At 36.5% G+C, this 16,604-nt stretch overlaps 1 protein-coding gene across 1 annotated transcript; it reads left to right on the top strand.

Moving 5' to 3' along the window:
• The first annotated feature begins 2,089 nt into the window (after positions 1 to 2,089).
• Positions 2,090 to 3,834, top strand: LOC145099675 (uncharacterized). Its single transcript, XM_079037208.1, has 6 exons — positions 2,090 to 2,328; positions 2,401 to 2,532; positions 2,865 to 3,264; positions 3,356 to 3,408; positions 3,508 to 3,596; positions 3,749 to 3,834. Exons 1-6 carry the CDS (start codon positions 2,090 to 2,092, stop codon positions 3,832 to 3,834), a joined length of 999 nt encoding a protein of 332 aa, XP_078893334.1.
• Positions 3,835 to 16,604: the final 12,770 nt, after the last annotated feature.

Raw genomic sequence — 16,604 nt, 5'->3', positions numbered from 1 at the left:
CCCCAAATTCAGTCAAGTGTGTTAGCATCAAGGCCCGATACTTTCGATAGTGCCAAGGAACTAGCACAATCGCTGATTGACCACGGAAACCATCGGAATGCAAAAATTTCTGTACAAGATCAACAAGAAGGAAACCAAGGTTGTCAAAATCGCGATCTTGATCGTCAGATCGCGCGATCTTACGATCTTACCTCCAAAAAACTAGCCAGATCGTAGTAGGATCGGAAATTGGGTAGGATCGCACACGAGATCGTAGGATCGCAATACGATCCGATCCTATATTTGGGTTTAATGTTATTTTTTTTACTTTTTTTTAAATAGTTTACCAGTTAACCCCAAGCCCAAGGTCCATTTACTCCAAAGTCCATATCCATTTACGATTGATTGTTTTAGTGGGTCTTGACTCTTGAATTTCTAAGCTAATTAAGTAATTAACCCTAGGTAGAAAGTAAAAGAAAGTAAGAAACTAAAAGTCAGGTTGTCGTCTTCTAGATTTCTACTTTCTCCCTTGTTTCACCATGTCATCCTTATGAAGAAACAAGAAATCGCAGGTCATCATTGAAGTTTGATGTTTTAAACTAGAGAAAAATAGGTACGTTTGACAATTTATTTCATCTTCTTCCTTATTCTTGTTAGAAAATCTAGCCTCATTTTTTTTAAGAAATCTTTGCTGGTTGCTTGATCATTCAAAATGAATTAGGCATCCTATAGCTCGTATAATATCAACTTTTTCTTTGTTCTTGTTTTAAATTTCTCAGCGTATAGCAACTCATATTTTATAGTTGTTTAATAAAACCCTCATAATCGATATGAAAGAAAATTTTGACCTCTCACAGTCGTTTTCCACTTTGCCGCTTTATACTTTTTATGGACTTTTGGTGCTAAAAACATGAGTAATATGTTTTTGTTGTGTATTATTGTTAGTTTACTACCCTCCCCCCCTAATTATTATCAACTAGTTATTCAATTATTATGACTTTGTATCATAAATGCATAATGTATATTTGCAAATTCCCACTAAATTATATATAGCGTCACTTTGTAGTTCACCACTTCACCCATTACATACAATGCTAACTAGCATAATCACAATTTATTACAATGAATTTAATATCCTCATTAATAAATTAGTTTCTCAAGTCATAAAACTTTCAGTGGGTTTTAAATTCTTAATGTCATAAGTAGATATTAGTTTGTTTAATATTTTGGTCCCTGTCCCTTTACCAATATTCCTACTGTATGTAACTATATGTAATTCTAATAGTTTCTAATTTGTACAGCTATGACAGAAAATAATTCTGGATCGATACCTGCAACTACCTTCACACAGCCAACAACAAGTAGAATAAGAAAAAAAAATGCTTCTGGGGCAAGAACTGATCTTGGTTGGCAGCATGATAAAGATTTGGGTGATCGAAAGGTGCAATGTACATTTTGTGATTCTATATGCACCGATGGGATATTTAGATTCAAGCATCACTTAGCTCGCACAAGTAATAATGTCTCAGCTTGTGAAAAGGTTCCTGAAAATGTTAAGGTACAATTCGCTCGTTTGTTGGAAGATAGTGATATGGCAACAAAGAAAAAAAGAGGCGTATTTCCTGTCGATGAAGATGACGAGGCCTATGAGAGGAATGTTAGAGGAAATAACTTGAAGAATTTCGTTTCAAAAAAAGGAAAAGTTCAAAGAACTTTGAATACAATTTATAAGATGGATGAACGGGAAAGAGTTTGCCAACAAATTGCAAGGTTTTTCTACACGAGTGCCATCCCCTTTAACTGTGTAAAAAATCCCGAGTTTCATAAAATGATTGAGATGGTTGGTGAATTTGGAAGAGGCCTTAATCCTCCCTCTTACCATGAAATACGAGTTACATTATTGAAAAAGGAAGTTGATTACACCAAGTCGTTAGTGGAAGATTACAAAAGGGAGTGGAAAAAGATTGGTTGCACATTAATGAGTGATGGATGGAGTGATCGGAAAAACTGATCAATATGTAATTTTCTAGTAAACAATCCTAGAGGGACCATCTTTTTAGCATCAATTGATACATCTAATATTATCAAGACCAAAGAACAAGTATTTGCAATGTTAGATGACTTTGTTGAAAAAATAGGAGATGAAAATGTTGTTCAAGTAGTGACAGATAATGCTGCAAATTATAAGGCTGCTAGAGAAATGTTAATGAAAAAGAGGAAGAAACTTTTTTGGACACCATGTGCAGCTCATTGCATTGATCTAATGTTGGAGGATTTTGAAAAGAAGATCGGAGAACATAAGGAAACCATCACAAAAGGAAGAAAAATAACAAGTTTCATCTATAATAGGTGATGATTGATTATTTATTTATTTTATATAGTGTTTCTTATATTTCTTATAACAACTTTCATTTATAACAGGTCACGATTGATTTCTATGCTGAAAGAATTTACAAAAGGAAAAGAACTCCTTAGACCTGGAGCAACTAGATTTTCCACTTCTTATCTAACACTTGGTCGTTTGTTTGAACTGAAAGGCGCTTTGATCTCGATGTTTGCCTCCAAAAAATGGTTGTCTACTAACTATGCAGGAATTGATGCTGGAAAGAATGTTGAGGATATAATTATGGATCATCTAGGATTTTGGCCATCAGTTGTGACATGTCTAAAGGCCGCGAGTCCTCTAATGAAGGTTCTTCGTTTGGTTGATTCAGATTCTAAACCAGCCATGGGTTTCATTTACCAAGCCATGGTAAATGCAAAAAAATGAAATTAAGTCAAACTTTAAAAATGTCCAGACAAGATATTTGATTTTTTTTCTTTGTCGATATTTTTAGTGTTTAATTTAGAACTATCTCATATTTCTTGTTTGTATATATTTTTAGGTATGAACCCATCCATGAGATTATTAACGAAAGATGGTATAATCAACTTAACAGGGCGCTCCATGTAGCTGGTTATTTCTTGAATCCAATGATGCAATATAGCTCTGACTTTGAGAATACAGGATGGATTAAAGGTGGATTATACATGTGTCTGGAAAGAATGTGTGGTGATGACGAGAACCTAGCAAAAACGATTGATTGTCAATTTGATCAATTCACTAATGCAAGAGGGCTATTTGGTTTTAATGTAGCCAAATTAACAAGAAAAGAAAAAACTCCAGTTGATTGGTGGGATTCATACGCAGCTGACACACCCGAGTTGAGGAATTTTGCCATGAGAATTTTGAGTTTGACATGTTCCTCATCAGGTTGTGAGAGAAATTGGAGTGCTTTCGAGATGGTAATTTATAAGTAACAAGACTATTATTTTAACTTTAATTTTATTATATTGTCATGTAAATTTCCAGTTACATTTTTATTTTGTTTTTTAGGTACATTCCAAGAGAAGAAATCGACTACATCAACAAAAGATGAACGAACTTGTGTATGTGATGTATAACTTGAAGCTAAATGGAAAATAAGAAAAGAAAGGAAAAGAACATGATCAAACGGGACTTGAAACGTTAAATCTTGATGATGTTAGTTCTGATGATGAGTGGATTACAGAAGAGGAGTCTTCTAATCAATATGTAGATGAAGAGTGGATTAATCCTCTTGATGGTTCAAGTTCAAGTAGGCCGCAAGCGTCTAATCGCAGTGAAGATGATGAATTTCTTGAAAGAGTTATAAGAGATTAATTACGTGAGTTATTTATCTATCACATGATTTTATAAATGGACAATGATAGCTTTTAGGTCGATATATCATGTTTTTTTTCATTGTAGGTGCGGGTGGTGGAAGAGAATTAGGAGAAGATGTTTTGGATTTAGGAGACAATGATATGGATGCACCATTTGTTACGCTAGACTAGAAATGATAGTATTTTGATAGTATTTTTGGGTTATGACTAATGATTTAAACATTTTGTAACTTTTGAATGGTAAACTAGTTGATGGGGATGTATTATTTATGTTTTAAACTTATTATTTTGTCATTTTTTGGTAGGATCTTAAGATCTCGATCTCGATCTTACGATCCCGATATTGCAAAGCCAAAAACGATCCTAAGTAGGATCCCGATCTTGACAACCTTGAAGGAAACCACAACAAGAACAAGAGGAAAGACGAGTCCTCACAAGGATCCTCAAGGAAACAACAACAAGTTACAGTCAATGCTGTTACAGTACCTATAATAGTCTCTACTAACCCATTACCAACAAAGCCATATGCGGGTAATCTCTCTAAGTGCAAAAATGCAACTATCACCACCATGGACCTTGTCGGGAGATGCAGTGCTTAAACTGCAACAAGAATGGACACACCATACGTTACTGCAAGAGTCCAGCAAGACCGATCAACCATGTACCCAGCGCTGGTATGAGTCAGGCTTGCTATGGTTGTGGCAAGGTGGGTCACTACAAAAGAAACTGCCCAGAAGCAGCGAATACTGGCACAGACGGAAGGATGCTAACGATCGCCGCCGCAGGAGAGACTACTCCGGACCGACGTTAAAGTAATTAAGGCGTTTCGTTGTAACAAACTTATAAACTTTTTAGAACTAGTGCAACTAGATCCTTATCTTTTGCGAGATCCCGTCAGTTAAGGGATCCTCGTGCTGCCTATACTTATCTTTTGTAGTATACCTTGTTCGCGGCAATAGTCTTGTAGTTAAACTAAAGTATACTAACTCTGTTAAAGGTTGCACTGTTGTGTTTTTTCTGTAACGCCTTATCTTCAAATCTAATGTCTTTAGTTTCCATATGATTCCGACATTATCATACAACTTGAGTCAATTCGATCCTCGCATGTCACACCCCGGCCGTCGGCGGAAACACCGGGCGGTGTAACATCATTTCTCGTATCATAGTTATCAACTTCCTGAAAACACATGCAATTTAAAATACGTCAACATAAAGTTGGTGAGGTCACAGGTTTTGACTCCATATAAAAATAACACTTTTTCTCAAGTTCAAAAGTATAGTTTTGAAAGTATCATTTTGACTCTCCAACGTTTAGCATATATATCCTAGGTATAAAAGTTTACTTACCAAATAAGTAGTTTACCTATAAGTCTCATATACGATGAATATAAGTGTTTGTAATTCCATACAAATGAAACTTGCTTCGTATAAATCTTATTTCAATTCTATACGAGTAAAACCGCTACGCATAAATCTATTTCAATTCTATACGAGTATCTGTGTTAGGTATAATTATCTACTTAATATACAAGTAGTATACCTACCAGTTTCTTGTACCTAGAGTATAAGTGTTTGGGAAACTTATGCTTAACATTAATACTTGTATAACGAAAAAGTATAATGCTTCTAACAATTTGCTACCATGAGTCCGTAACCGCGGCTATATGACTAGTTTCAAACCTCTGCTTGATGCTACAAGTTTCGCATCGTGAGATAGGTTCCACACGCTTCATCAACGTCGGAACAATAAACAAACAAAATGATAGTTCGTCACTTGCACACGGTTTTGTTGTAGCTAGCAACCACGAGTGGGGTTGTCAACCTGTATCTTATTCATACACGACTTCCTCGCTCACACGGGATTAATGGTTACAAGTCAGAGGATTTTCCCTAAGATTTCAAATCTTAGTGGATGAATACAATAGCTCATGTAGACTTGTCGAGTTCCGTTAGTTCTAGTAGTAAAATCATATTCGTGTCTAAAACCCTAAGTTATTAGAGTATGCTTTTAACATTACACCTAATATTTATAATACTTAGGTAGTACAATAACTATAATTAGAATTAAAACCAGGTTTTATCTTGACATAAAACCAATAATAGCAACATATAACGTTTATAGTTTTATCTTGACATAAAACTAACAATAACAACATATCCAGTTTTATCATGACATAAAACTAATAATAACAACATATAACATATATAGTTTTATCTTGACATAAAACTAATAATAAGAACATATAACATATCTAGTTTTATCTTGACATAAAACTATTAATTGCAACATACTATGTAACTTAACATAAAAAACTTCCGAATATAACTTCGGAACTATATCGCACACAATATATATAGAATCCTAAGTATAACTCAAACATACCGATAAGTTGATAATAGTTGTATATATTCAAAATATTATATTTAGAACAACTATACCCCGACTATTATAACTATATATTATCATATAGACATAATAATAACATATATACAATGACTAGCATGCGTTTCCCCCCTAAATATTAGAAAGTGGGGCCGTGAAACTCACCTTAGTAGCGTGATTTTTATGATATCTAAGTGAAACAGTCAGCATGCGAGTTCGTCGGGGCTCGGGATGCAAGAGGGCTTCAGCAAGTAAGAGAGGAAGAAAGGAAATGGTGTAAGGAAGTGAATGGGTCGAAGCCTCTATTTATAGTAAGAATTTATGACACTCACGTCGTGAGTCTCATGACTCACTCCGTAGACTTGCCATTTGCATCCCTAGCTTCGAAAGGTGGCCATGTGACTCCTCATGTCGTTATTATCATAAAACTCACGTCGTGAGTTTTGGATCTTATCCTCTCACAGCTTCTAAATTCCGAATTATGACAGAATGTCGTGAACGTCATAAAACTCACGTCGTGAATTAGCTAGTTTAGGGTTTTTAAAAGCTAAATCTTCGGAATGCCATAACTTTTGCATACAAACTCCGTTTTTGACGTTCTTTATATGCACGCGTAGGTATTTTTGAGTACTAGAACTCTCTTTTAGACTTAAATGATAATTCTAAGCCTATTTTAAATTCCTCTTATTATAGAGATTTATAGTGTTTGGTTTATCATAACTTTTTCATGCGAAGTCAGATTTAGATGTTCTCTATATTTTTGGAATCGTATGGATGTATACTTTTATTTATACCATAAAGTATGTATGAAAGTTCGTATTTATATTAGAATTATCATGAAATACATAGTGAGTTTACTACATTACTAGTTTAACAAAATCACATTACATGATTGGTATAATCATATGTGATTGTTATTGACCTACTATTGACTAGTGTTACATCGCAATACAAGCTTCGTGCGCACATCTCCTTCTTCGAATCGTACTTCCAGTGAAACCGTCCCTTCAAAACTCCGAAGTACTCAGGCGTAGAGTACCTCATATTTCTAATCCTTTTCTGAAGGAACCTCAGCAAACCTCCACGAAATACCACTCGTCCAGCAGACCAAGTTCGAGCACAGAGGCTATGGACGAATACAGCCCACCTATTATTATTTAGTGTATACGCAAGGGTGGTATATGATTATGATTACACAGATCTAGTATGTGTGTTTCCGCCCTATCTGCTGTCCTCGTTGGGTTGTGGACATGGGGCAGAGTCGCACATTCGACAATCATACTAACCCTAATTATATATGGTTTGTATACACAAGGAAATGATAGATGGAACAGGTATGAATCCTATCATGAACAAAAGGGCAAAGTTGCCAAGTCTACGAGTGGGTATTTTGCCAATCAAAAGAACGCAACCCCAGTAGTGATGCTAAGACAGCTAATTTTAGGACGAAATTCCTTCTAAGGAAGAGATGATGTGACAACCCAAAATTTCCATTCTGTACAACATATCAAGTCAATAGAAGTCAGAACAGTACTGCTAATTTTCAAACTTTCTGGATTAAGTTTGAGTATTTTTGGATTAACACTTTAGGAGATATCAGGAGAGAGGATGCCCTAGGGTTTATTGTGCAAAAATAAAGTCCCGGCACATCAGAAAATTGGAGTTTACGGCCTAAACAATGGTGTTTATGGCCGAAAACTCTAAGGAAGGGGGTATATAAGTGAAGCTTAGTCTTCTAAATCACTTTTCACCTTTCCAAGAGTAAACTCCCAAACTCTCTCAAGTATCATCCTGGTTTTTCTTCGAGATCTTCAATCTAGTGAGTGTTTCTAGCTCTTTCAAGTTAGTATATCACCTAATCTAGTGTTTTAACACACATCCATCCATCTAAATGTTCCAAAGGGTTGATTCTTCAAGTTTCACCAAAAACACCAAGAACACACACTAGTGTTCTTGGACTTTTGGCTCATTTCAAGCTTCTCTATTATAAGTACTCCTACCCTAGTGTATTGTAAAGCTTGTTACACATATTTACATCAAGAAATCATAAGGAAACACCAAGATCAAAGAGTTTACTGCCCAAGAACACTTGGGACCGTAAACCCTTCTTTAGAGGCCAAAAGTGTGCCCTAGTCCCTTCCTTCCCTTGTGAAACTAGCCTAGAACCATACCTTAATGTGTATAAGACTTGAAAGCACAAAATTACTATGGTCCATAAGGGTTTACAGCCGTAAACCCAAAGGGAAATTGTTTAAGGGCCGTAAACCCCTCAAATGAGGGAAATGGTGCCCTAACTTCTTCCTTAGGCTCATACATCAAGTGGAAACACTTCTAAGGACTTATAAGGCTTCAAACCATCAAAATACCAAAAGATTAGGAGCTTACGGCCGTAAACTCATGGGTTTACAACCGTTAACTCAATGGGTTATGGTCTTTAGGGATTAAACTCATGAAAGGGGGTTTTATTGAACCCTAAACTCAATGGCCTTGTCCTACAACACTAGGATGCACTCCTTAGCACTTATAACACTTATATAAAGTGTTTATCATGTCTTAGGATATCTTAAATTTGTTAATTAGTTGTTTCAAGACTAATTGGATACATATATGTACTACTATATGTTAACTAGAATCCTTGTGTGTGTACAAGACTTCATTTGACACTTAGCGTCCTACGTCAGTCAATACGTTTAAACCATCAACTGCAGGTGAGTTCATACCCCTTAATCAATGATTTAAATGTTTTTAAATGCTTTTATGGGGGGGGAATACAAGTTGAATCATGCTAGTTATTATATCAATCACATGTGATTAATAACTAACATGCATTTAGATTTACTATACGTTAGCTGTTTTACCAAACAGATTTCTTCAAATGTTTCATTAAACGTTTTATATGTTTAAATCTCTTTATCAAACCACTTTATACACTGTATGTTTCTTTTCAAACTCTGTTACAATTGTATTTCAAACAAAAGGTTTCTTTATACTTACACTGTTTATTCAAACAAAATACTTTCAAACTGTTTTATAAACCAACATCAAGTCGAACTTTTCTTAGATATGAATCTTTTTCAAATGCATCCATGTATATGTATAGTTATATAAGTAATGCTTGAAGGACTTAGGAAGGCTAACCCGCTTTATTTCCTTTTCCTCATTGGGATGTGATCTGGTAGGGTATCGAGTATCCGACCGAAGGTCATTCAACTATTAGTTATATATCATGTATACATATATAGACATAAAAGCACCCTTAGTCAGTTCAGTACCATTGGCTAGAAAAGGTATATCTTCAGTATACTTGTACCTTACTAGTAACTATTATAGGTATCGTTAGGAGATACTACTTACCATTCCAAGTACAAGGAATACACTAGAGTCAGTTCATTCATGAGTCTATACTAAATGATATATGAAGGGATACACTTAATTGAATACACTTACATGGATACACTTACTTGAGTACACTTACATGCATACACTTACTTGGATACCTTTACATAGATACTTTGTTAAAAGCATGCCTGTGTATGTATAATTATATAAGTAATGTTTAAAGGACTCAGGAAGGCTAACCCGCTTTATTTCTTTTTCCTCGTTGGGATATGGTCTGGTAGGGTAACGGGTATCCGTCCGAAGGTCGTCTAAATATTAGTTATATATCATGTGTACATATACGGACATAATAGTTCTAGTCAGTTAGTTCAGTACCTTTTGGTAGCAAAGGTATACGTTCATATATCCTTAGTAAGCTATTATAGGTATAGTTTGAGCTTATATATGATTTGGTAATAAATATGGATTTCGACCTAGTGATTCGTTGCGGAAGTCACTTTTAGTTCCAAATGTAGAATAGGGACTACCAATCATATTATTACTTACTTACAGCGGGTCTCATGAGAAGACTACTTACTTACTAGACGGGACTAACCATTTCGACACCCAAATGTTAGCAACAGAGGTAATGAACATCTACGGATGCCTATGGTTAATACTTATATTAGGGTACCTTTACGGGACTAACCATTCGTATGTACTGTTGTTAGTTATAGAGGAAAATGAACATCTACGGACGTCCAAGGTTATTACTATTTCGGCAGTCGCGATGTTGGGTTGATCCTGATACAAAAGGATAACACTTACATGGCTATATTTTTCCTATCACTTTTATTTTGTGATACATTCACATAAACAATGAGATAGACTATATATATTGTTAATAGTAGTCATACAAGGGAAAAACCATCTTTGTTACTTTCAAAACAGTCTACTCTTGGTAGAAGACTACTCTTTATACTAATAGAACTCATAGGGATTTTCTAGGGTATTCAAACGTTTTCAACCTACTTTCAAACAGTTCATACTTATAAATTTTTTTTTCCAAATGTTCACAAGTCTTTACTTCCCAGTTTTACAAATCTAAGACACACTAATACTTATGAATTCACCAGCATTTTGGCTGATACTCGCTTTCAAAATAACTTGTATTCTCAGGTCACAAATCGACAGGTACGACGACCAGGTTTTGTGAAGACGGAGCAGTTCAGGCTCGTCTTTTATTTTGAGTATTCATTATGTTGTTATTACCAAGAAAGAACACCCTTGTAAATAAAATTATACTATTAATGCAATGGATGATGTTGTTGCTTGTTTACTACTTTACATTGTTGTGATACATTACATGACGTCCTCCACCCCAGAACGTTTCCGTCGTTCCGGTTTTGGGGTGTGACTAATACTCTTTTATTTAATCATCAAATGTCAATTACATTTATCTATTACATGTTTCTAACCTATCTAATCAAAACTAATATCTTCCTTCAGCCCAATGCTCCTAGCGTGCTACAAGTGCTTAACCCTACTCAGTCCCTTTGTAAGCGGATCTGCTGGGTTATCTTCTAACGATACCCTCTTTACTACGAGGAGTCCTTCTTCTAACCCGATGTCAAATAAAGTGATATTTTTTGTCGATATGTCGAGATCTACCATGATCCCTCGGTTCCTTGGTCAAGGCAACCGCTCCTTCATTATCACAGAAAATTTCCATAGGTTCCTTTATGACAGGTACAACTACAAGGTCTTTAATGAAGTTCTTCAACTATATCGCCTCCTTTGACGCTTCGCTGGTTGCAATGTACTCTAATTTGCATGTTGAATGAGCTACGGTTTCTTGCTTGGAACTTTTCCATGTCACTGCTCCTCCATTAAGGGTAAAGACCCAGCCCGACTGGGAACGACAGTTGTCTCTGTCGGTCTGAAAATTGGCGTCACTATACCCTCGCACCTTTAAGTCTTCACTCCCTCCGAGGACTAGAAACCATTCCTTGGTCCTCCAAAGGTACTTAAGAATGTTCTTGACTGTGGTCCAATGTGCTCTGCGAGGGTTCCCTTGATATCTACTGACTATGCTCAAAGCGAAGGCCACATCAGGGCGAGTACAAGTCATAGCATACATAATCGAGCCAACTGCAGAAGCGTATGGTACTCAGCTCATTTATGCTATCTCGACTTCGGTACTCAGGCGTTGAGTCTTACTCAACTTGGCATTACTTTGGATTGGTAACTCTCCCTTCTTTGTGTTCTCCATACTAAAACGTTTTAGTACTTTGTCCAAGTAAGTATTCTGACTAAGTCCTTTTAGTCTCTTAGTTCGGTCTCTCACTATCCTTATTCCCAAAATATAGGAAGCACTTCCCAAGCCAGGACTTAACTTCCTGCAGTGTCGGGATGTCGTTTCCTATGAGTTGTATGTCATCGACATAATACGAGGAAGCTAACTATACTCCCACTAACTTTGACATATACACATGATTCATCTTCGCTTCGTATAAACCCAAACTCTTTGAGTTTCTCATCGAAGCTAAGATTCAATGTGCGAGATGCTTGCTTAAGTCCATAAATGGACTTCTCAAGCATACACACTCTATTGGGATGCTTCACATTAACAAAACCCTCCGGTTGAGCCATGTAAACATCCTCAACCAAGTTTCCATTAAGGAAAGCGGTTTTGACATCCATTTGCCATATTTCATAATCATGAAATGTAGCAATTGCTAGCATCACCTTAATAGACTTTATCTTAGCAACTGGCAAGAAAGTTTCATCGTAGTCAACTACGGGTGTTTGAGTGAATCCTTTTGCAACCAATCGTGCTTTATATGCATGCACATTCCCATCCACGTCGATCTTCTTCTTGAAAATCCACTTGCACCCAACCGTCTTACGTCCGGGCACATGGTCAACCAAATTCCAAACTTGGTTGTCATACATGGACTGAAATCTCGCTGTCCATCGCATCTTTCCATTTTTCAGACTTCGGGCCTGGCATGGCTTCCTTATAGATGTTACCTTCGTCCAAATTCATTAGTGTACTATCACTAATGAACATATCCCCTTCCATAGTAATATGAAAACCATAAAATCGGGGTTGAACCCTAACTCTTTTGGAACGACTAAGAGGTAAGGACTCGTCAATTGATTCAACCGGAGTTTCCTCCTCGGGTTGAACACCAGTGTTAGAGGTCCCTTTATCGCTCGACTCTTGAATCTCTTCAAGATCGATTTGCGTCCCACTGTCTCCTTGGCTTATGAGTTCTCTCTCTCTCGGAAAACCCTTCTCCTCGCAACGAAGACAACATTTTCACTCGGACTATAGAAGAGATATCCAAAGGATTTCTGCGGGTAGCCGATGAAAATACATCGCTCACTATGAGGTTCGAGCTTGTCGTGAGTCTCTCGGCTTACGAAAGCCTCGCAACCCCAAACCTTGATATGTGCCAACGAGGGAGCTTTCCCTGTCCACTTCTCGTGAGATGTTTTGGCAACGTTCTTTGTAGGGACTAAGTTAAGGATATGGGCGGCAGTCTCTAAGGCATACCCCAAGAATGAGATAGGTAGTGAAGCATGACTCATCATGGAACGAACCATGTCTAACAAGGTTTGATTATGCCTCTCAGCCACACCATTCAACTGCAGTATCCTAGGTGGCGTCAATTGCGAAACTATTCCGTATTCCTTGAGGTAGTCGTGGAATTCCAGACTTAGGTACTCTCCTCCTCGATCGGATCGAAGCATCTGGATTTTCGTACCCAATTGATTCTCCACTTCTTGTTTAAACTCTTTTAACTTTTCAAAGGCTTCTAACTTGTGTTTGATTAAGTAGATATACCCATATCTACTATAGTCGTCGGTGAAAGTCACATAGAAGCGGTTCGCATCCCTTGTGGTGGATCTAAAGGGACCACACACATCGGTGTGTATGAGATCCAATAGACCCTCACCCATTTCAAAAGTGTTAGTAAAGGGTGACTTGGTCATCTTTCCAAGTAAACTAGACTTACACACGTCATCGTCCCTAAGGTCGAACGACTCCAACATTCCATCCTTTTGGAGTTGGGCTATGCATTTCTTGTTAACATGTCCAAGACGACAATGACACAAGCATGCTTTATCGATACTATTGGAAGAATCCACACACAATACATCATTTCCTAGGTTATCAACAACCATAACAGTTTCATAAATTCCATTACAAGGTAATGCTTCAAAATATAAAACACCATTTATATAAGCATAAATAGAACCTTTCTCATTATCAAACGAATATCTAAATCCTTGTCTAAATAAACCATGAAATGAAATGATGTTTCTGTTCCCCATGATTAGATTTATTCTTCCACACTCCACATCCCTATCTCTTCTTAGTCCCTGAAAATCAGAACATATGTGAAAACCACATCCTGTATCAAGAACCCAAGAAATAGCATGTGATGAATCATTAAATTTAATTGTGTAAATACCTGCGAAAGATGGCTTGATCTTCCCATCCTTGATGGCTTGCAGATATTTCGGCAACTTCTCTTCCAATGCCCTTATTTGTGGCAGTGGTGGCACTCTGCCTCCTTTGGGTTAGAGTTGGGCTTAGCAGAACCAACTTTGGTTCCACTAGAAGAGGTACCATCTTAGGATTTTCCCTTGTGGTGGCTCTTTGAAGGAGCCTTCCTTCTCTTGCCCCTCCCTTACCCAATGGCCAAAACAAGAGCATGGGTTGGAGTGGGAGTTGATGTAACAGACTTGTCCTTGAGATTTCTCTCAATAGTCCTAATCAATCCTTGAAGCTTGTTCAAGGTGACCTCTTCTTTATTCATGTGATAGGTCATGCAAAACTGGTTGTAGCAGGGAGGCAAGGAGTGAAGGATAATGTCGATTGCCAGCTCTTCATCGAAGTTAACATTCAACTTTACCAGGCGGTCAACATATCTCTGCATCTTTTGCAGATGAGCAGTAAGGGACTCTCCACTGCCCATTTTGGCAGTGATCATTGAAGTGATAATCTCACACCTCTCTTGCCTCACACTTTGGTGGTAACGGTCCAGCAAGTCTTGATGCATCTCATAGGGATAGTTTTCCTCGTAGGACTTCTGAAGTTCAGCAGTCATGGTTGCCAGGATGATGCAATGGACTTTCGTAGCATCACGCTCGTGGGCCTCAAAGGCAGCGATCTCTTCGGGAGTAGCAGTGTTGATGTTCACCTCCTTCAGCTCCTTATCGAGGACATACTCTTTTTCCTCGTAACGAGTGACCATTCGGATGTTACAGATCCAATCATTGACATTGGACCCGTAAAAGATCACTCTCCCACACAAATTCATGAGTGAGAACAAGCCAGAGGAGTTCGAGCCGGAAGCATTGTTGTTGTTAGAGTTCGACATCTAAAATAGAAAAGGACAAAGTTGATTAGAAATGAATCTCTAATTAAACACCCAAAATGAGAAATTAGGGTTAGGATCCAACAACATTATTTACACATTAGAAAAGGGATTCCGTAATATAACATGCAAATAATTTGAAGGTAATTTAATGACGATTCCCTAATTCTTCACCATGAAAAACATAATAGGATTATGTTTTAAATGTATTGAAAAACTCCTAGATTCCTTTGAGATTCATTGAACTTTTCACTGGCATGTTTAAATCTTGATATGCCCCTCTAGTTTGTCACTGGGATGCCGAGGATATAAGAGCGGGTGTGAATAACCATGTAAATGTACATGGTGCCCTCATTGTTAAAGTCACCTATTCGATGTGCCGGTTAACCACACACGCTTCATCGAACTATGACAAACAATGAGTCACTCTTTTCCACCTTTGCTTAGAACCAATTAGTGTGCCAGTTAACCACACACGCTCCACTAACTTCTTAGCAAGGGTACAAAGTGTAATTTCATAGAATTGCATCAATTCACTTTGGCTAAAGTAACTAAGATTGGGAATTTTGTAAAAAAAAAACGTTTGGTTACTTTATATAGATTCATTATCCTTATTAATGAGAATGGGTTGCCCTATCCTACCTATTCGGCTAACGACCCTCCACCAATCAAGGAAACGGTGGGTGAGAGTGGGCACCCATTAAATGACCATGTTATAGGCCATAACCTTATACCCCCCTTATACATCGGTTTCGTGAATGAGGCCTTCTAACGGTAAGACTAGCATTTAAGTTATATATATATTATATATATATATATATATATATATATATATATATATATATATATATATATATATATATTTATCTTGTAATAATATAATTGTATAAGATGAATTTTAAACTTGTAAAATTCTAGGTTTTGAAATTCAAATAATTTAAATTAAACTTTTAAGGCAAAAATTTAAATTTCAAAAGTTGAGGACAAGTTTTAAACTTTTCATAACATAAAGGATCAAATAGAAAATAATTCAAAAATTAAACAATTAATTTAATGATTATCTATATTTGACCTAATCCATTTTATTTACATGATAATTTACCAAATAATTGAAATAACCATCTTTTATCATATAAGGAAAAGATTATTCAAATAATTAGAAATTATCTTTTGTTTTGGCTAGGATAATCATAAATAAACAATAAAATTCGGATTTTATAAGTTAAAAATGATTTAGGAAATTATCCTTAAGCAAAACATCATAAAATCTCAAAATATCCTTTGCCTAACTCCCGGACTCACCGAGTCACTACCTGGACTCGCCAAGTCTAGATACTGACTTGCCGTGTCGGGTCGGGCAGAGGCCAGAAAAATGATTTTCAGCAGATAAACAAGAATTGCATCACATACAATAGAAGCCAATCAAGGCTCTGATACCTGTTGAGAGAAAAACTTGAGACACACTTGAACAAACGTTAGAACAAGTATTGCTACTGAATTAGTTAATCTCAAAGGATCTAAAAGCTCAACAATAATAAGTTAATATGTTAGATAGTTAGATAGTTAGTTGCGGAAATGTAAAGAAACATAAAGGACAATAGGTCATATATCAATTAAAGACATAAGTTGATTCATAACATGGAATTCATTATAACCAAGTTAATGAGTGAGATCAATCTTAGTGATAGAGTCACGAATGACTAGCTCCGAAGAGAAGTATTAATTAGTTGTGTTCGAGAGGATTTTAGAGAGTAAGAAAGATATGGGATGTGTAAGGATAACTTGAAAATAGTTCAGATTTAGAGATGAGTAAAGTGAGAGAGCTGTATTGATTGATAAAGCATGAG

Source organism: Lactuca serriola, chromosome 4 (assembly GCF_051521515.1).
Source record: "Lactuca serriola cultivar US96UC23 chromosome 4, Lser_US96UC23_V15, whole genome shotgun sequence".
Classification (NCBI taxonomy): Eukaryota; Viridiplantae; Streptophyta; class Magnoliopsida; order Asterales; family Asteraceae; genus Lactuca; species Lactuca serriola.
This window is presented reverse-complemented; position numbering and strand designations above follow the sequence as displayed.